The following is a 21,350-nucleotide window of genomic DNA, read 5'->3' as shown; positions in this document are numbered from 1 at the left end:
TTAATATCTATATAGATATATCTCTCTATATAGATCGATAGATATATATATATCTAGCAATCCCAAGGCAGAGGAAATCAATCAAGACAGTTAATATTAACAGCAGCAAAACAAATGTCAGCAAACGTGTTTATTAACTTGCAGTAACATGTGCATATACTTTATATTTTTTAAATAAGTTGCCCTGCAGGCACATTTTCTCCAAATCACATTGAGAAAATGATGAAAAGAGAAACATTTATCAATAATGTTAACACAGGGATGCAAACTTAGAAGATTGACAAATTTTACACAGCAGAATATTCACAGAAATCATTTACATGGATGTCTTATTTCAATTTAAATAAATAAAAGAAAAAGGTGACATCACAACTGTCATCTCTGTGACAGCAACATGAACACATCAGAAGGATCTACTGGTTGTGTTATTACTGAAGGCTTTGTACAGGATGAGCGCTAATGTAACTGTAACCTTAAGTACAGGATGGTCAAATGGAGATATTACAAATGGACTAATGTCTTAATTCAAAGCTAATGTTGCTGAATGTTTGTCCATCGTTCTCCCCTCAGCTCCTGGCTCTCTGTAACAAAACAAGAAAAGAATCAGCAAAATACTCAAATTCAGTGTATTTGTGTAATTAATCTCAAAATTTGAAACGTTACCGGATTTAGTGATATTTCAGGTTCACAACCTGTCTACCTGAGCTCACGTTGGTCCGTTTATGTACATGATATGAAGCATAAATTACCTATAAAATCGTCACAATCTCAGTAAGATATTATTCAACCTCTGAGGTTTGAAAGTGAAGTTATTAAAAGTTACTTTAAGGCCAACTACGGCCGGATGCAGGCAGACGAGCTGCCGGTAATGGCAGCGGCTAACGTTAGCTTGTAAGCTACGAACGTCACGTAACTTAACAGATCACTTTAACACACATGTGATGTTATAAGATCTCTTATTTTAAAACCCAATACTTACATTTAAAAGTGAATCCCGCCGCTTCTCCAGCTCTCGCATCACTCGCCGCCATGTTGGTTCAAATAAAATCTTCATCGGCACGCAATGCATCTCGGGATATGCTGGGCCGCGAAGGATCCATGAGATGTGTCCTCCGAATCTGGGGGCTGAAGGCCGCATTTGAAGGAGTCTTCAAACATGTGAATTGGGACAGCCTAGTCGCAGCGCTGTGACGCAACCGGTCTACGAATGCAGCCTCCGAAGGATGCAGCCCCTGAATTGAGACATAGCTACCGTGACACGGGGGAGAGACGAGGATATAGATAGCAGAGCAGGACTATTATGTTAGTTAGAGTCAAATCACAGGACATCCTCCAGAAGAGAAAAATAGCCAGAGAGACCTAGTATAGGAGAATTCATCCCACATTTGGCTTAAAATATGTCTCATATGGAGCAAATGTACCCACTCATATCTGAAATGAAGACAGAAAATAAACCTGAGAGCCCAGTATGATCAGAATCTTAACACATTTATTCACTGATCCACAATGTTAACAGAGGGGAATAGAGCTGAAACAAGTGGTTTAGTACCCACAGATAGTCAATGCACACTAATTCCTCTTTTTCAAAGATGAGAAAAATATAATTGTGGCTTTTTTTATTGACATCACTTCACACCTGAATTTAAAGCTGCAGGACAATTCAGTGAAATATTTTTTTATAAAATGAATTACTTTATTTTTCAAAAGCTCTCTATGTCAGTTATTCTTTAATGTCAGATAACATCAAACAGCTCGAATTAAGGCAAGTGGTCATTTTGCATTACAAATGGACGAATCTACAGACATAAACAAAGCAGTTTGACTCGTTTAGGTGAAACGTGTGGGACGGGGACTTACAGGAACAATTTCTCTGCACAAGAGAGCTCCCTACACTACGACTGCAGAGGACATTTCAGCTCAGGTTCAAACTGCACCATCTTTTCATTAAATACATTTCAGAAGTTGAAAATTTGAGTCGCGGCTTGTCATTAAGGGGTGATGGTGGGTCCTGCAGCCAGACCAGTTGAGAACCACTGATCTATATAATATACGAGTTTCACTTTTTGAATTACTGAAATAAATTAACTTTGATGATATTCTAATTCATTGAGACGCACCTGTATGTGTATATAATAATGAAATCAAGGCAAAGGTAGGTGAAGGCTTGGTTTATTGTTCATCAACATGTCTACATAGAAACAGCCAGCTGACCACCAGGTTCTGCTCTGGTCTTGACAAGTTGGCCTTCTCCATGTACTCCATGTTCCAAGTGAGCAGGTCAGGAGTTCCACTGCTCTCCAGCTGCTCATGGTCCTTGATTATTTACAGAGAGGTTCCAATATTTGTTGAAGCTCCACAAACTGAGGCAGTCTGATGAGATTGTCGGCTAATCAGGAAGTTCCTTATTTCCTCCCGCTGATGCTCCGTGTATGGATTCAAGTCATGTCCCCGCTGTGACAGTCAACTACCAATAGAACAGCGTAGTATAATATGTCCTGCTCTTTTTGAGCCCAATAAGCTTAATTAGAAGAGATAATGACTCAATTGCACAGGAGTATTTCAATCTATTGCTCCAATTGTCACATCACTGCTTTGTGGAAACGTCAACACCTCCGAGATTATCTTTAATAGAAGTCATCCCTCCGCTCCCGTCTCAACTCCTCCGCTGGCTGCTCCACCACGGACCCTAAAGTCTGCAGGCCCCATCCGAGCGCCCCCTTAGCCCACCCCCTGTCCAACATCTGGCTGCTCTCAGAGCCCTGCAGGGCATTGGTGACGGCCACCACAGCAGAGTGACTGGGGCTGTCTTTGAGCGTTTCCTCTGAACCAACAGAACCCTCATCTTCTTTAATTTCAGAATCACCAACTAACCAGTCTTTAAAGTTTGAGTCTGTGAAGTCCGCTGGATGAGCAGTGGACTGGTCTGACTCTAACCCTCTGATCTGTAGACTCTGAAGCATATCATCATCACTATAACTATGTGGTCCTTCACCGTTAAAATAAACACCTACTTGGCCTCGTAACTCGTTGGACTTGGTGCCCACTGATTTACCCACCGACTCAACCTCTTCCGACCACAGGAGACTGTCCACTGTCTCGGACTCCAGCCTGCTCTCTCCTAACCTGCTGACATTAAGAAACTCTAGGGGGTCAACTTTAAAGTTCCCGGTGTCAGAATGTGTCCCAGCTAAAGTTTTGAGATGACTCCCATTGACTCTTGAATCCCAAGGAGAACTGGTGCCAGATGAAGCTCTAACATTATTGGGGGTAAAGCTCTCTGCACCAGTAGCATCGCGTCCTTCACTACAACTCATTTGATCACCTTTAGGACAAAGTTTAATGTTTGGAATTACAGCTCTGGGAACATTTTCAGCTGAACCGGGATTACTTGCATTATAGTCAATACTAAGACTTCTTGTAGCAATAGTGGTACCAGAACCATCTTTTGATGCCTTAGTGTTACTGTTGACACTGGACAAACTCCTCACAGAACCATTTCTGGTGCTAGGGATCTCCTCTGGTCTCAACTGGTCAGACATAATGCTATATGTTGCCAATTCTTTTTCCACTACCACCTCATCTGTCTCACCCTCCTTTTCTTCCTTCACCTGCTGGCTGACTGCAGCGCTGTGCTTCCGTTTTGTTTCCTCAGGAATGGCTTCATCATTTTCCTCCTCATGGCCAATGTCCGACTCCCATGAAAAAGTCTGGACTTTTTTATGGTGCTCATCCTTTCCTTCGTCCACCCTGTCTCTTCCTCCCTCTGCTTTAAAAGATGCCACCGCCGTCCTTGGTTTCTGTCTAACGAGCCAGCCAGGACTGCTGACTGTGTTCTTGAGAGCTGGAGTAGAAAAAGGAAAACCATGAGACACTTAAGTAGACTGGTCATAGAGTGTCAGGTTAGCCTGTCTCTTGCATAAATATCAAGACTGACTGTATTTGAGGTAGGAAAGCCACCTCTTCACCCTGGTTAAACCTGTGGCGAGAGATTTGTTGTTATGGCAACAACCTGTTAGGTGATTTTGCTGACCATTTCAACTCTTCATCCATAACGTTACTTTAAAGCTAACTGTTTGAACCGTTTATTACCTTTAGGTAACTTCCATCTCTTTATCAATTACCTTTAGCCAACGTTACCCATTTCAACTGTTTATCCATTCATTTGTTAGATTCTCATACCAAAGACTTGAATTGTTTCTGAACATCTTTAGGATTTATACTGTTTCTATTATTTTCTCCCATACGTGCCATTTTTCCACCCAAAACACATTGCGCAACAGGCTGTCCAAGTCAGTGTCACTCATAGGGAAGCTTTATGTAACAGGTACATTTAGGTGTTGACAGAATGTCTGACTTAAAGTTCTAAATGACAAAGACTAGGTCTATATTTATGCACCTGGCCCCAATAATGGTATTTTCTCACCTTCATTTAAACGGACTGGAGGATTGGTGATACGTGCACCAGATTATGTATAGCAGAATTATCTATACTGCAATACCATCACTATAAGAGATACATCATAATGATCTGTATAATGTGAGAAAATCCTTAACTAAGAATCTGTTTTACTTTTTATCACATACGAATACTGATATTTTTACTCATCTTCAGTTACCAGCTACTGTGGTGTGATATACAGTCATTTTAGTTTAACTACGGTCCCACAACTTACAGTCCTGAACGTCGGAGCACATGGAATCACAGCAGGAGCACACTGGGGCTGTGGCCTCCAGCTCCTCCCACCTACACACATGACACAACAAAGCAGTCATGTCCGTTAGTACAAACTGTTTACTTCACTCAAGGCACACAAACAACCTCTTCAAAATTATTTCCACAATTTGTTTTCATATTGTTATTTTCATATCATCCAATTGTCTCTCATTCAACCGTGTTATAGAGAAGGTTCTCTTATCAACATTGGTTGCTTACCCGACAGTAGTCTTGTTGTAGTTGCAGGACTTTGAGGTGTGGGAAGGGGTGAGACCGATTGACATTGAACAGTGGAGGTACAGCACCTATACACAGACAGCAGTCAAAAAGCCTTATTACACTCAGATGATTAGAGCTCTTGATTGAAAGCCTGATCTAATGCAGAGTTTTACGCTGCGATGGCCGTAGTATCAAATATTTTGGTTTTAATGGGTTTCGATGAGGCATTTTCATCCTTGCGGGTCTGAGGATCTGTATTTTGGCTACACGAAAAAACCTCACACCCTTGACAAAATGTATGCCATATGCATCAACACAGCAAAATAAAAATGAATAAATAAAAAGCCCAAAATATCCCTAATGAGGCAAAAGGTTTCATCATGTCGTGACCCCTCATATCTATCTGGTGACCCTTGCGAGGGGCCAGACCCCTAGGTTTGAAACCACTGGACAGCTTCAGAAGAATTATAGTCTTACTTGTGAGACTGCTCTGAAGAGAAAGGCATCCACAGAGAACGTCACCACACTGCCCCCTCCCGACAGGAACCGGGAGCTGCTGCCCTCCCTCCTGCTGTCTGTCATGCAGCTGCAATCAAAAAAGTCAGCACACAAACACACAAGTCAAGACATGTAAAATTGACAAACCACTTAGTGTATACCATTTGTGTTCTCACTAGAGACATACCCATTGTTAGCAATGATATCCACTTTGGGCATGCTGGTTGGTTCCTTGGAGCTTGTGGCATAGCATGAGTCCACGTAAAGCCTCTCCCCAGACAACAGAACTTTCGCCTGGGCCACAAAGTACACCGTCTCCCCCAAATAGAACCAGTGGTCTGGAGGGACGGGCTGCCCTTGGGCTGGTAACACACATTCAAGGCAAAATTAGTAAATATCTCGCCGTAGTAACTACAGCGTAGTTTCATCAACAACGATTTATGCTTTCATATTTACAGATCTTGCACCTACAACGCGTGTGTATTGTGTATTAAATCTACAGTTACAGGAAAGACAAGATTACGTTGTAGAAAAACACTGACATGAGATGTGTTGATTAGTATGTAGACTTTCAACACGATCTTAGCTTTCACAGAGCTGCATGTTGAAGGTAAAATCTCAAATATTAGATTTTTCTGAAACAAGACATGACAATTTTAAGCAGCGCACGGTTTCACATATTTACATGCAACATGTCATCCTGCACGAATGACAGAGGCACCAAACCCTTTTTTAAGATACCGTACTGTAGGTGCGTTACCATTGGAGACGGTGAGGCTGTACTCGAGTTTGCTCCTGATGCTCTTCATAAAGGTTGCGTGCTGAATTTGAGGTTTGAAGCCAACTTGGTAAGAGTAATGAAACCTGGGGGGGGGGGGGGGAGACACATGACAGATTCTTTTACCACATCACTCCAGAGGCTGATAAAAAGTGGCACAGACGGTCACAAGGAATGTTGCGTTTCACACTTTCAAATAGAGACAGAACTTCACAAACACTGAGCCCCATATGGAAGCACACAAATGACCAACCTGTTGTAATGGCAATGGATGGGAAGGTTAAGAGGTAGAACTCTGATGATGTAGCCTTGCGGCGGTGGAACATAACGCAGCATATAGCTATACACCAGCTGACCACCAACAACCTGAGAGATATCAATACAGAATTGTGCAAAAACATAGTGAAGAGTTCACAGACATGCAGCCAATAATGCAGAACTCGGCCAATAGAGTGCTACTAGAATGAGTCCTAACACCTGGACGTTTTGTTCCACAATATAAAATATGCCACCCACTCCTGAATTTTTGAAGCTTTTACGAGTCTTAAAAAAGCAGTTGCTAACAAGAGGCTGAATGAAACCACTAAACTTCAAACAGTAGTCCGCCTTTAACTTAGTGGTGGTGAAGTCATGTGACCGTGATGTAGTTGTTCATAGGATACGCAACCGTAGGCACCACCTTTGGCACACGATAGCTTAACCAACAGCACACTAGCATTAAGTGTGCAAGACAGATTTTTTGGAAATGTTCAAGTTGGCATGCCAAATGACCTCTGTCACCACCATTGACAGTTCATTATTTATTGGTTTATTTGAACGGGACAATGCACATTAATAAAAACATTTCTGCAAATGCACCAGAGTTAGCCAAAAGGCTATTTTTCATCTGTAGTCCCAAGTCATGGGCCCATTAGTTACAGTTACATATCTATTGGGGATATCAATGTTGATGAGGTGTCATAATTCAACTTAATTGTAACCTTAATGTTCTTATGACACTCTGGGTAACAAGTACATTTGTAAATGGCACTCCATATCAAGAAAGTTTGCTGACTTCTGGTTACTAGCATAACTTTAGCTTTCTTACTTCTCTCAATTGCATTTACAATTTAAAATAATAAAAAGCAGTGGTCATTTTTGATGATTATCTTGCTGAACAAAATGTGTGATTATCATAAACGTTTGTTTGCTACAGAGCTCATTTTGAGGAATAATCACAAATTAAGACATCGGCTTTTTGTGATGGAACCAGTGTGATGCTAACTTCCGGGTTGGCTTACAAAAACACGTCATCCCCGCAGCACTCTACAGCCTCTAATAATTTTAATTTAAAAGCGAAAAATAACATTTTATGAACCCTTTCTTTCTAGTGACCTTCACCTTGGATACTCCGCCGCACTCTGTCAGTCTGTACTGGAAATACAACGAGCGGGGGCCGACACTGCTGGCCTGGCACGAGCCCAGTCGAAACAGGGCCGGAGTGGTCCACGCGTGCAGCTGGAAGCGGTCCACGAGCACAGAGATTTTATCGGTGCCGCAAAAGACTTGCACAGCGCGTGCACCCGTATTTTGGACGCTCTGCGGTTCCTCCGTGGTCGGCAACAGCAGCGCAGTCAGTCCGGCGGGAAACGGACTTTTATGAGGAACCGGCCGGAACAGCTCTCGCGGCACAAGTGGCCCAGGTGCGTGCAGGAACATGGGCAGGTGGTAGAACGGAGGGCGCGGGGCTCCGTCCTGATTTGTCTTCACCGGATTTACGCCAAGTTCCGACCATGTCGCGAGCTGGACCGGACCCCCCAGTGCACCACGAAACAACACCCAAAGAAACCACGCCAAGAGCGGCATGATTTGACAAACGGGAGCGACAAAAGCTGGAGTCCAAGCTGCCACCTGTGGAGAGCCTGGTCTGGTCTGGTCTGCTCTCGTACTGCCTCTCAACTTCATTATCACACCTGCCGCTAATTGGGCCCACAGCTGAGTAAGATGATTAATTAGAATGCTGTTTATCCGAACTGTCACATATTTAAAGACGTACTAATTGTTTTTTAGCTGTTGTTTTGAGAGACAACCATGACACTTTATAGGCTACTATTGTAATAATGATAAATACATGAGGATATATTAGACTGTCAGAGCTTAAAAAAACAGTCTGTGCACATTTTATTTGAAGAGTCCTCATGTCCCTATGTCCCCAAACATGTTGTTCCACAACACTAAATACAACGATCTGTGAATGAGGTTCCTTTACTGTACGTTTGCTCATTTATTTAAAGAGTAGGCTACATGCTCCACACCAAGGGGGGCATCATTTCACCTCTACTACTGCCTCCATACAATTTATAGTTACAGTCATCAGTTATTATAAATAAAGAAAAGAAAAGCGGAATACTAACTAACAGCAGGGCAAGAATATGCAAAATTCGATCAAACTGCTGAAATTCTGAGAGCCTTTCAAAATAAGACTGAGGGTAGACTGTGGCCTCCCACCTGAAGTGACATTTAAATAATATAAAATGTGTTTTACATTTCAATGTGTATAACTACTTAAAAACATGCACTATTCAAACACAATATGTTACGCAAACACGATCAGAAGAAAAGTAAGATTAGTCAATTCAACTAAATAAATATACTTTTATCTCATTGTGACATTATGGCCCACTGACAGTAGTGATTGTGTTGTAAAGGGGCTCAAGTTTTCTCTTCAATAAGTTTTGTTGTGTATAAAATATTGTTTTTTATTAGGTTTATGTTATGTTAGAATTAGGGCTGGGCAAGTTAATTAATTAATTAATGCCGACAATATTTTATCGCAAGTTAACGCAGTTTTATTATTATTATTAAGCAGACATTTTTAACACAAGAACCGGGCAGCGAGCAGTGAATAGCTGTGCTTGTGTGGTGTCTCTTCCTGTTTCCTTCACCTACATCCCCTTGGGTCCTAAGTCCCTCCAATACAGCTCTTATCACCCTATATGTACCAACGTACATTTATAACAAATACCACACATATTACGGTAATCAGCGTTGCATGTGTGTCTGACCAAAATACCAAAAAAAGCAAAAAATTAATTATTAATTGAAATTATTTTTTTTGGAGTTTTTAAAGTTGTTTTGTTTGGAATATGTATAATAAGCATATCATTTAGTTATTGCTACTGAGAATTTAACAAACATAAAAACATGACGTAGATAGGTTTGCAGTTTTCAAGGTGTATATTTCAAATTGCATCTATTACATACATGAGGATAAAGTTGTGAACAACGGCTGAATAGCTATGATCAGAATCATTATAACTGTATTTTAACTGCTACTGTGTAAAGGGGATACTGCTGTTAAAAAGCACCTTATTTCTTTAAAGTGTTTGCAAAGCAAATGTTACTGCACTTTTGTTCATATAGCAGTATTTTTAAAATAAAAGTGCGCAATACACTACATTTGAATTCATTGTTGAACTTTGCACAAAAAAAATCATGCGATTAATCGTGATTAAAAATGTTAATCGTTGCCCAGCACTAGTTAGAATGTATTGCAGTTTATCTTTGTCTTCTATACCATTATTTTTGGACGGGCATCATCCGCAGCCTGTACCTTAATTGCGAGAATAGACGCGCATTAGAATCTTAACGTCGCCTAGAAATAACCGTGCTTTCAAACGAGCGTACTGGTTTCGGTGTGACGCCAGGATCGAGGGATGAGAAAGGATGAAATTCGGTGACTGCCATTTAATAGATCAGAACTACTGGGATGATGGACCTCGGCCGATTTCCGGGTCACGTGACGGACGCTCACTAAGCGAACTGGAAGTCACTCCTCGCCTGAACCGACCGTAATTAAAACAATACACACGCACTAAAATACAGGCAGGCCTCGGTTCGGATACGGCGGCTCTCATGACCGCAGTGGCACTGCCTCCCTGCGCTCGACAGCCGTGCAGGTGCCGAGACCGAAGCGGCACACCGGGCCTAACGGCTCTGCGAGGTGAATAACGGCACACGGGAGCCGCTGGGATATTTTTAAACGTGATTCGTTGTTCCGGGGTTTGTTTAAAAAAAAAAAGTGTGAGTGGGTCCGTGTGCCGTTCGCTTAGGTTGTCGCCGGTGTGCTCGTGATGTAGGCCGGTAATCCTGCTGGAGGTGGGTGATCGATTATTGTTTGGTACTCGCTTTGTTTTAAGGACTAGTATGAGCAGAATAGAGACGCACAGCCACCTGCATCGCTAGGCGTCTTTAATGATGGTCAGGATCGTAGCAGTTACACAGAAATGTAGGCTGCCATCCACACTCTCCATTACACCCTGTGCTGACAGAGATGTATCGATTTAAGGTGGCTGCAGGCACCTGTAATCCTGCTGCAGGTGAATGGACGCTCATTGTTGTACATTAGCTTCGTTTGACTATAAGTCAAATCCTCGCTGTGATACACTGTCATCATCATTGTTACACGTCCTGACTGATGCAGATGCTACACACACGTCAATTGTCCATTGACATTAACAAGCACCGTGTTTTAAAGCGGCGCCCTCTCACGAGGCGCTCCCCATCTCCCTTTTTAAAGCTATAGATGATCCACTGCAGCCGATGGGAGGTTTAGTCTAAGCAGTATGTTATTGTCATAGTGCACGTGCGACAACTAAGATGCAGTCAGTGTTCTGCTGTCCCACATCACCAGCCCTCCATCGGGGTGCCCTTGAGCAAGACTGGCTAAAGGGCAGTTCCCATTGTGAATGTGTAGTAGTTTGCTGATGGATGGGAGCAGGGAGTCCAGGCCTCATTATAAGAAGAAACACAGTTAATACACTGTTTTTAGTGGAAGCTATCAGAACACTGGAGCCTGGAAATACTCTTTTAACAAAAGTTTACATTTCCTATTTTTGGTTAGGGTTCGATATTAGTATACAGATACAAAACAATGCTTTAGATTGCCCAGTATGTACATGGGTGTCTATAAAAGTATTTTTAAAATAGGAAAAAAGCAAAATTTCTCAAATGTGTCGTTTTGTTTTGCTGCTGTTGTCACAATAATAGCAATGCAACAACTTTGACTAAATCAAATTCAACACAATACTGAAAAAAACAAATCTATTTTCTGACTCATGAAACATGCTGGCAGCTAGTTCACGTTAGCCAAAGTCAGGTAATAGCTCAATCATTTTTGTTTCCACAATCCAAAGGGTTTATATTAAATCTCTGCAGATTTTATTTTGAACATTTACTGCCAGTGTTTTCAATTAGAATATGACTGCGTTTACAAATCTCTTTGCATTTGTACCGATTGTTGTGCTTGATTTTTTTTTATTGTTGGTGTCTTTATTTTTGACCATCCATCAAGTCAAAATAACATTTTAAGAGAAAAAGGCTTCACTATATTTTGTAATGTATATTTCTTGACTCTTCTTTTCCAGAACTGAGCAGTTGGAATCTACATTTTCACACCTGCGGCGAAAAGCAAAGCGAGGGTGTCAAAATCAACAGAAGCAGGCTTCTGTAATTCATGTGCCCGTTAGCATCCGCTTGGCAAGATGAGTACAGACAGACCCAAACGGAATATCATCAAAAAGAAATATGTGAGTGCAATGTCTTTCCTCCTTCAGTCAACATTTAGACGGGGCATCCTTGACAGCAGTTTGGTCCGAATCACCTTTACACATGTGGAGACTTGCGTGTCTCTCACTTCTTTGTAGAGAGAGACAGCGTGATGGCTCAAACCACCGAGGCCCGATGTAGAACTGATGCACATGCACCAAAACCTGGCATATGATAATTCTCACACATAAAGTGGTATTCGTCAAATAAGACCAGTGTATCCATTTTTCTAGAGCGATTATAGACTTTTAAGTGTCAATAGAAGGTGCATTTATAAACCAAATTTATCATTTTGTGTGATACATTTTTTTATTGAAAAAATGAAACATTATACATCATACATACACACACACACACAAACTAGGCTGATGCTATCGTGGGTAATTAACTGTATTTAATTGTGCAGTTACGCCCACTAGCAATAGCTGACTGACAACTTTCTTTTTTAAGAGGTAAAAAGGGGATTAAATGTCGATCGTAATAGATAGTTTGAGCATTTCTAGATGATCCTGTGTGTGTGTGTGTGTGTGTGTGTGTGTGCCTCTGCAGGACATCAGTGACGGGATGCCTTGGTGTGAAGAACGTCTGGTCCGCAAAGTTCTTTTCCTCTCCCTCAGGGAATTCAGAGACACGCACCGCGCCACGCACAAACACTCACACATACACACGCGCGCGTCTAAAAACGCACGCTTACAGCGAAAGACGCAGGCACTACCGAAAACTACACGCGCGAGTGCACACGCACCACAGCAGAGGGCCGCACACAGGCCACCGAACACGCAGGTGCAGAAAACTACACAAAATATGCACATTTCAAAACACACACAAAGCAAAGGGCAAAAAAATAACTCGTCTCAGGACTCGTACACGCCAAAAAATAAATGCACTCACACACTACGGAACGTGCAAACGCAATCAAAAACGTGTGCAGAGAAAATAACGCACACTGTGCAGCACGCACACCTACGAGAAAGTACACACTCGTTCCAGAAGAATTCAGCATCGACCAGGACGCTGCGCTCGCATAAAACACAAAACGCACGGACGCTGCCGAACTCCAGATACACAGAAACTGCAAAACACGTGCACGCTCCTCAGCACAAGCACTCAGTGAAAAACACCTGCGCAACCGGGAACACGCGGGCGCTGCTGAGCCCTCCTGTCACGGCCAGGACGCTGCGGTCGCATGCTCCCACAAGCCTCAGAGGTCAGTACCAGCAACACTCTACTGTGGAAATTCCTTTAAAAGATAATTCCATTTCACTACCCAGTTTTGTCCATCAGTAATAATAATGTTGTACTCACAAAGTAAATTGCTGAGATCTGCGAACACAGTGACAATATCTGACAGGCTAAACACAGTCAGACATTGAGACAGGTTGGAGTCGTTCATCCACATTATCTAAACCAGTGGTTCTCAGCCTTTTTCTGTGTCATGGACCCCTAAATAGATGCACATTATATCACGGACCCCCCCAACATTTTGCTTCAGGGACCTCCAACTGACTCTGGTTGTTAGATATAATGTCATAACACCAGGAATTTAGTGGTCGATACCAATACCAGGGAAATTCCACGACTGTCGATACCCAATTCAACACGGCAACATACACTCCTTCATTACCGTTTGCATGTTGTTTTATGCTAATTAATTATTAATCCCCGATGATCTGTCACACGTTTCTTGCCAAAAAAATGCATTTTACAAGATTACATCTGAACACGTTATAATTAACCTTTGCACTACACTTATTTTGACTGAGTAGAGCTTGAACGCATCATAATCTAACCTCCATACGTTAGCTGTTAGCTCTGTTATTTAGCCAGGTAGGACTTAGCTGGATACCACTGCTAACAGCTAACCTAAACCAGTTATCCTCCTGCACTTTTATCCATGTAAGAAAGCTTTAACATTGGTTTCTTGTTTTAGCTGTGACCAGCAGCTCACTATTCATGTCCCACCTGACACAAAGCGTTTGTTTTTCGTTTTGTTCGCGGTGCTTTGATTGACATGACATTGTTGATCATTTCTCAAAGTAGTGAAACGGCTTCATGGAAGTAACTAAAGTTCTAACTGTTCTCTGAAGGCTCCCTGGTTAATGGCATCAGCCGGTGTCAGTCCGTCCTGTCTGCCAGCTGGAGCTGGTCCTTACAGACACGCCCTAACCAGCGGCGCCCTGCTGGCATCCACCGCCACAAGGACGACCCTGCCAGCAAGAGGTCAGCTGCTCCAGTGTGGGTTTCTCCATGCCTGTTTGCCTATAAACAGTTATAGAAAAGGTGTACTGTGCTGCCCCCCCGTAGTACTCGCCCTCAAAGGGCCAGTGTGTAGCAGTTCAGGGGGGGTCTATCCGCAGACATTGAATATAATATATATAACTATGTTTTCATTATTGTATAATAACCTGACACTAAGAATCGTTGTTATGTTTGTTAGCTTAGAATGAGCCCTTCATATACATAGAGAGCGGGTCCCCTTCATGGAGTCTGCCATGTTGCACCGCCATGTTTCTACAACTTACCTCAGTCTTGGAAAGGGAAGAGAGGGCAGAGGGTTATTCAGTCGGTTGCAATCTGGAACCACCCCGCTGGATGCCATCAAATCCTACGCACTGTCCCTTTTAAAATCTGATCTGTATTAAATAACGCCATTACAGAGAGCGTCTGTAGCTCCTGTTACTGTTTCATCTGCATTTACCGCCTGCGCTGTGGTGACACTAAGCCGGGTTGAAAATCATTAAAGTTTCCCTTTCATCTCTCCATCCTCCTCCTGATCTACCAACTGTTGAGGGAGGGATGTGCGTGGAGCCACCAGTCATATGTAGTGCTGTATCGTACTAAGCTCTAAGCCCGCCCACTTTCTAGTGGTCCAATCAAATGGAAAAGATTTGATTTAGATCCCTCTTTTAAATGTACACCCCTCAAATAAAAGTTGCAAAAATAGTTACTCGGCATAGTTACTGAATTATACAGAGAGGTCTTGCTGTGTCTTAGCCTCGCGTCATTGATATAAATGGGGTGGACAAAATAATAGATACACCTGCATGTGTAACTTGTCTTTGTTTAATTCTCTTCTTACAAATATGCATTAGAACCTTCATGAAGGATTTATTGCAGGACTGTATTAGTTTCAGATATGTGTACCTGGTAACTGGCCCCTGACCGTGTGAACATGTATGTGTGCGCAGACCACTGTTGCAAGCACAGAGGAAGTTCGCCCAGTCCCCTCCCAGCTCTCCGGGACCAGCAGGTTCGACGACACCGCCACGAAGCAACCACGCCCACAACCTGGCCGTGGTCACCTGTCTGACCCGACGCCGGCCCAAGACCGAGGACTTCTTGTCTTTCCTCTGTCTGAGAGGTGAGCCGCACGGGGAGTGGTCTGAACTGAGTCAGTGCTAGGAGCTCGGCTCCACTTCATCATGTAACCGTTACTGTGTGGACAAGAACCGATCAATTGATGAAGAAAGGCCGATGCACCGCTGTGTTTAAATTCATCTCGTATCTCTGGATCGTCAGAGATCCTTTCTCCATGTTTGAAGATCAGCTTCAGTTAATGTGCTTTGAATAAGGAAAAAAAATACGAGCTGCATGGGAATCCCACAGTTCTTTGTGTTTGCCATACTGTATCTCCTCCGAAATCAACAAAGGCATTTCCTCTTTCACTTCAGGTTCAGCAGCGTTGCCTAGCAACATGGCTTTCTTAGCGAGCGGACGAGCGAAGAAGCCATCTGGCGCTCAGCATCTTACCTCCTGTCGCTCCACCAATCACAGGACTGCAGCTGAGGGGAAGACCATGAGCTTATTCAGTAGAAGCACAGGTACTCGTCCTCTGACCTGTCTGTGTGTCGGCCTGTGACGAGTCACATTGGGTTCAGGGTGGATTTATTTACCTAAAAATATAAACTTTTATTGTCACACATCGTATTGTACACAGCACACAGTGAAATTAAGCCTCTGCATTTCACCCATCCTAGTATTAGGAGCAGTGGGCAGCTACTACAGTATATAGTGCCTGGGCAGCTGTTTTCCCTGGAAGCGAATTGGCACCCACCCAGCTACCAGTTACTGGTGATGAAACAGTTTAAATTTAATAATGTCGCCTCTTTATCACCTACATAATTAAACAAGACCATCAGCGAGAAGATTGGCTATTTCTATATAGTTCTTCTTAATGCTTATCACCGGTGCCACCTGGTCAGCTTCAGATACAAGTTCACCTGAAACTCCTTCAGCTCAGACTCCAGCGGGGCCTCCATCATCAACCTAGATCCAGGTCACTGACGCCTTTGTCCTGCAGTCGGAAGCTCCAGCGATAGGAGAAGAGCTCCACGCCGGCCAGCAGCCGCTGCTCCTCCTCCTCCAGGAGCAGAGCTTTGCCTCGCTGCACCACCGGTCCCCGATGGGAGCCGACACCGACACCATTGCTGGAGAACCAGGCCGTATTGCTGGGCCCGCTGGAGGGAAGGGAGGCACGGGAGAATCAGAACCAGGACTGCAAGGGGCAGCCTATCAGACCCCTGCTGCAGTAAAATAAGAGGTTTTCTAAAGGGACTCTGGTGCTCATGGAAACAGTATCGCTTTTTTCCACAGGGACCGCCAAAACGAACACAAAATGAAAGTTCCTCGTAACTTTAGATCCAGTCTCGTCAGTATTTGTGAGCGTGGTATATCTTTTAAATACTCTAATGATTGAGGCAACTTTCACAATAAAAAGGTTAATTCATCCAACAAAATGCTGTACTTACGTCTTGCTCTTTGCTTAGATAAATATATATTTTTCTGGCTTGTGTGTCTGTCTTGTTGTCCAACAGCGCAGCGAGACTTTAAGTCTCTGAGAGGGAGGCCTGGAGGCTCTGCAGCGGTCAGCGCCTTCTGCCCTTTAACCGCCCGGGCACAGAGGAGGAGGGAGAGGGAGAGGAGAGAGGAAGAGCAGCAGAGGAGGAGGAGGAGGGAGGGGGCGGAGGAGGACAGGAGAGAGGGAGCTGAGAGACACCTCCTGAGACCTCGCCAGCTCTCCCTCCAGGTCAGGAGGACAAACAAGGTCTGATCATCCTTTCTTCACCCTTGTATGTCTGAAAGGTGTCTTGTTTGTATCATCAGCATTCTGACTCTTAAACTTCTATCAACGCCAGTTAGTCAAAGAGCGAAAAACATTTCTTACATCGATAAAAGCCTTCAGTGTCAGTCTCTGCTCTTCTTTCAGTTATGTAATATTCTCCAGTTCTGATATAACTGATGCTATTGTAGCAGCTATGCTAACCTCCTTAGGGGCCGCCATTTTTGTTTAGAACAAACAGTCTCCTCTCCATGTCGTCACACACACACACACACACACACACGTTGGGCTATAAACGAACTATACCACGGTCACATGAGTCCACATTACCACCACCACTAAGCTAAAGGAGGACTGGTGTTTGGCTTGATGACTTTAAGTCGTCTCATTTAGCCCCTCGTTGGCATCCATTTTTTTTTTAAGATGCGTAAAAGCTTCAGAGGGGAATTTACTGTCGTATTTTATGTCAACAAAACTTGGCTCCACCTGGCTTGATCTTACCTAAGGGGCTGGAAGGATCAAAAAGTTGAAACTAATAGAATAGATATCCGTACACACTTAGATCTATGCAGAGTGCTTTCGGTCTAAAGGACCTTCATCTGAGCATACATGGTTCAACTGGAATGGCAGCTGAAGAAACAAACGAATCACATTCAAATCACTGTATGCAGAAAACCTGTGCACACCGTGATTATTCATCAAAGATCCCCAGATCTATAAGAAAAAGCTGAAACCTCTCAAAGCAAGAATAGAACGAGGGGCTATGGAGGGGTACCGGGCAGGGGCCCTCATAAACCATAGGTCCCAAATTCTCCATTCAAAAAAGCCCCCTTTGTCATATCTTTTTTTCCATATCAACCCCTCTTGGTGGTTCAATATGTTCAATGCCCTGGAATCAAAGAGAGGCTGTGAAAATTCATTGGAATCACTGGCGGCTGGATCGTTGACCTCATTGTGCCTGATGCAACAAAACGTTATACTCTCTTCAGCTTGTGTTAACAGCAGACCTTATTTCAGGCATCCAACCAAAAACACAAGGGAACCGTAAACGAAAAATGCTAACTTATTTCGTTGTTTTGGGACTCATGGCTGCATCATGCTATCATGACCTCTTTCCGTTGCAGGTTGCAATGGCGACTGGACTCTCTGAACAAAGAACCTCCTGCGTCCGGTCAGTTCCTACGTTAAAGCCGAGCACGGGAATGGCCAGCAGACGCTCCCCAAGACCCTGCACAAGGCCTAACAATACCTTTAAACCGAGGGTCCAGGAAACCAACAGCAAACACCAGCTGCCTCGCAATCAGCACCTTCCCCTCCACCACCCAACGGCCTCCGACTACTATCGCAACCCCAAGACCTTCGGCGGTCTCCAGAACTCAGGAAGACATTCAGGCAGGACTCCGCCTTTGACTAACGGCCCAGTCATCAGGACGCTAGGTGAGAACCCTGGTGTCCTGAGGTCGTCCAGGAGACGGAGAGGCCTCCCACCGGACACCAGCCCCCCCCGACTGAACGGGCTTCCTTCGGACGGCACTTCGTCAAAGAAGTGCAGGACAGTGCAATGCAATGATGGCGATGTCCCATCGGAGAGTGAGATCCAGCAGAGGGAGGACAACTGTGATAAAGATGTGAGTCACATTGCTGAAATCAACGGTAGCCACGACGACGAACCAAAAGGAGACGCATGTGGCCGTGTTAGAGAGATGAGACCGGAGAGGGGCAGCTGCGTTGGTGAAGACCGACAGGCCGAGGTAAACGTTGGAGAGTTGAGTTTGACCAGCGTCTCTGCTCTGGAGCCCTCTCAAGAAAGGGTCAACCTCGCCAACATCACCACGAACTGTGACCTCAGCCCCGTCAGGGAGGACGCGTGCAGACATGCGAGAGAAAAAAGGCTCCAGAGAAATCCACGCACTTCATCCACAACCCCTACGACAATTACCAGGACTGCTGATCCTAGGCCTGTTGCCAGAGCTGCTGCTGCTAGGACTACTGTAACTAAAGCTGCTCTCAACTCAGTGACAGCCACACACGTACGCACTGACCCACCAGACAGTTATTCTGCCAAGCACACTCCTGAGGGTATTAACAAGAACGTTACCAAGTGTACTTCTCCAGCCAGCGGTTACTCTATCCATAATTCCAAAGGTGCTGCAAAAGACACTTCCGAGGGGACCACGGGGGAACCGACAGAGGACAGTGCTCCTGTCAGTAGCTGTTCCAGCACTTCCAAGGCCTCCGCAAAGGGCCTAACCCAGACCAAGTCCACTACCTCAGCCATTAAGACCAGGACCAGCCCCAGAACCCTTCTGAAGCGCTAACAAGCACCTGAGCTACGCCTGAAAACGTTCACGAGTTCACTGAATTGAGAATTGATGTCGGAGGCCATTGGCAAGGTATTTTAAAAAAAGCATTGAATACTGTTGATCTTAAGCACGGCCTGATGATGGCTGTTGACTGGTCGGATAGTGACGCAGTGACTATGTACTGTTCTCTACATTTGTCAATGATTGTGTGATTGTTTTAATTCCATAGGGGTGAAATATATCGTTTGAAGACACGTTGTAATGGAAGATACCGTTGCTTAATGGACTTTATGGTGAAAAGTCACAGTTTTCAGATACTTCCCTGCTGTATCTGAAGTAATAGCTTGATATTTTTGTATAATTCACATGGAAAAGGTACTGTGTGTGTTTTTTTTAGTTGTGTTTTTTTAATCAAAGCACATAGTTTAACTCGATTCGGTCTGCTGTGCAGTTTTCAGTAGCTTACGTAGAGAAAGCTGTGGTGCACACTGCTACGTGCCAACGCTCTGGGGCTTTTTGGCAGGTCTTTGGTAGTCTGGTCACAGTACAGTCCTGCCTTTTTATTTAAACAGGAATAATCAGTTCGGGATGGGTTTCTCACCAGAATATAAGGATAAGTTCACATTTATTCAAGTCTCTCCTAAAACAGTACTTGCTCATACGAACAATGGAACAGGTTTAAATCGTTCATACTGTCCGATTAATTCACACGTCAATATATCATTTCAAACTGTTGTTTTAGTCATGAAAACCAAGACGGCAAACTACATTCCTCCTTTGTGCCCTGACTAAGGCAGCCAGACCAGATCCACTCCTTCCACTCTTACCTTTCACAATAAAAGTCCTAGACATATAATATTCGCAGGTGTGTATTTTGCATTTTTTTGTGCCGATTATTTGTTAAGTAACATGCGAAGAACAAACGTTTTTTTATTTACCGATTTATATCTTTTATTTTCCCCTTCCACTGAAGCCTGTAATGCCCGTACTGTACGTACCATTAACACGTTTTTGTCTATGCTTCACTAGGGGTAGTAAGGCAATATGAGGGGGGGTGCCATCCCCCCTCGTTTACCTGCCATCCCCCCTCTCCCTCCCCTCGTTACAGAGAGTGCAGGGGAAGAATATGTTAGTCTAGTCTAGTCCGCCTGACTCATTGATCCTTTATCTGACTGAGGTTTATAGCTCTGAAATAGCAAAAATATAGACTTGTAGAAATAGGAGGAGATGTGTGCCCACACTGGATATCACTGATTCTACTGAAACGTCAGAAGGCTTTTAGGACTACGTCAGGTGCTATTAGTTTGTTCATAAACTGATTTAGGGGAGGTTAAATAGAAGAGTGGTAAAATGTTATGGCTGTATTAAATATAATAAAATAAGTCAATACATTGGTCAGTAATGCACATTTTTTTATCAGTGCAGCCAATGTGTGTAGGATTTAAACAAAACAAAAAATTTATACAACTTGTGTGTCATTTCATGTTTCATGTGTAAGTTATGTTTTTTTTGGTAAAATTAGTAAACTCTTTAATCCCCAATGGAATATGAACACATGAAAGGATAAATATTTGTGCTAAGGCAACTGTAAAAAGAAAAAATCTGTATAAATGTGAATCTTTTGAATGAGAATTTGCAATAAAATCAAAGAAACCAAAAAATGGATAAAAGTCTTTCAAATCTTTTGTCAGGTGGTCTTTGATTTATTAAATAGTAAAATGATGAGGGCTGGATGATGAGGAACTCGTGTTCCAAGAGGCTGGTTTATGTCAGGGTTTCCTTCAAATTGTCACGTGTGAGGACCAGGTTTGACCCACATTTAAAAAAAAAAAAGGATAACAGAACTGTAAAGAAAACATGTCAGTTAAGTGGGGGAGACGAGGACAAGCTGGACAAGCATTTTGTTTTTTTGGTTTTCTAACCAGATTTACGAGGGACAACAGTGGCCCATTGTACCAGATGGGCAGCTCTGGGACTTATTTTTTTTTCAGAAAAGGGAAGAAGAAAAAACCGAAAGAGGACATCCATTCTGTCTGAACCCTGACACAGGACTGTGAGGCACTGACGGAGGCAGAAGGGGGCGCTGTTGCGCAGCTAGAACAAAGATGGGTTCCCATGTTTTTTCAGCCCGAGTTAAGCCTTTCAGGCAGCTTTTCCACTCAGGCAGCCTTTCTGTCTTCGTAAATATATATT

The 21,350-nt window shown here is 43.5% G+C and overlaps 2 protein-coding genes and 1 long non-coding RNA gene across 5 annotated transcripts; 1 reads left to right on the top strand and 2 right to left on the bottom strand.

Annotated features, from left to right (window-relative positions):
• Positions 1–115: 115 nt before the first annotated feature.
• LOC142955061 (uncharacterized) lies at positions 116–1,047 on the bottom strand. The gene is made up of 2 exons (XR_012955788.1): positions 980–1,047; positions 116–581 (listed from the first exon to the last, which is right to left on the bottom strand). It is a non-coding gene; the product is annotated as an uncharacterized LOC142955061 (long non-coding RNA).
• Positions 1,048–2,164: 1,117 nt separating this feature from the next.
• LOC142955091 (uncharacterized) lies at positions 2,165–8,153 on the bottom strand. Its single transcript, XM_076096449.1, has 8 exons — positions 7,590–8,153; positions 6,463–6,617; positions 6,192–6,295; positions 5,619–5,793; positions 5,411–5,519; positions 4,934–5,019; positions 4,674–4,744; positions 2,165–3,841 (listed from the first exon to the last, which is right to left on the bottom strand). The coding sequence occupies exons 1-8, from the start codon at positions 8,151–8,153 to the stop codon at positions 2,625–2,627; spliced, it is 2,481 nt and encodes an 826-aa protein (XP_075952564.1). The 3' UTR covers positions 2,165–2,624.
• Positions 8,154–9,937: 1,784 nt separating this feature from the next.
• On the top strand, positions 9,938–20,830 carry LOC142955064 (uncharacterized). 3 transcript variants are annotated; one of them, XM_076096413.1, is made up of 7 exons: positions 9,938–10,346; positions 11,615–11,776; positions 13,883–14,030; positions 14,984–15,156; positions 15,467–15,616; positions 16,610–16,839; positions 17,979–20,830. In XM_076096413.1, exons 2-7 carry the CDS (start codon positions 11,704–11,706, stop codon positions 19,170–19,172), a joined length of 1,968 nt encoding a protein of 655 aa, XP_075952528.1. In that variant the 5' UTR covers positions 9,938–10,346; positions 11,615–11,703; the 3' UTR covers positions 19,173–20,830. The 3 variants fall into 3 exon arrangements, with proteins under 3 accessions (XP_075952528.1, XP_075952527.1, XP_075952526.1); XM_076096412.1 differs by lacking the exon at positions 9,938–10,346 and adding an exon at positions 12,345–13,002 and having other exon boundaries at positions 11,641–11,776; positions 13,883–14,015; XM_076096411.1 differs by lacking the exon at positions 9,938–10,346 and adding an exon at positions 12,345–13,002 and having other exon boundaries at positions 11,641–11,776.
• Positions 20,831–21,350: the final 520 nt, after the last annotated feature.

The sequence above is a fragment of the Anarhichas minor genome, unplaced genomic scaffold (assembly GCF_050575085.1).
Source record: "Anarhichas minor isolate MPS153535 unplaced genomic scaffold, ASM5057508v1 ptg000022l, whole genome shotgun sequence".
NCBI classification, from domain to species: Eukaryota; Metazoa; Chordata; class Actinopteri; order Perciformes; family Anarhichadidae; genus Anarhichas; species Anarhichas minor.
This window is presented reverse-complemented; position numbering and strand designations above follow the sequence as displayed.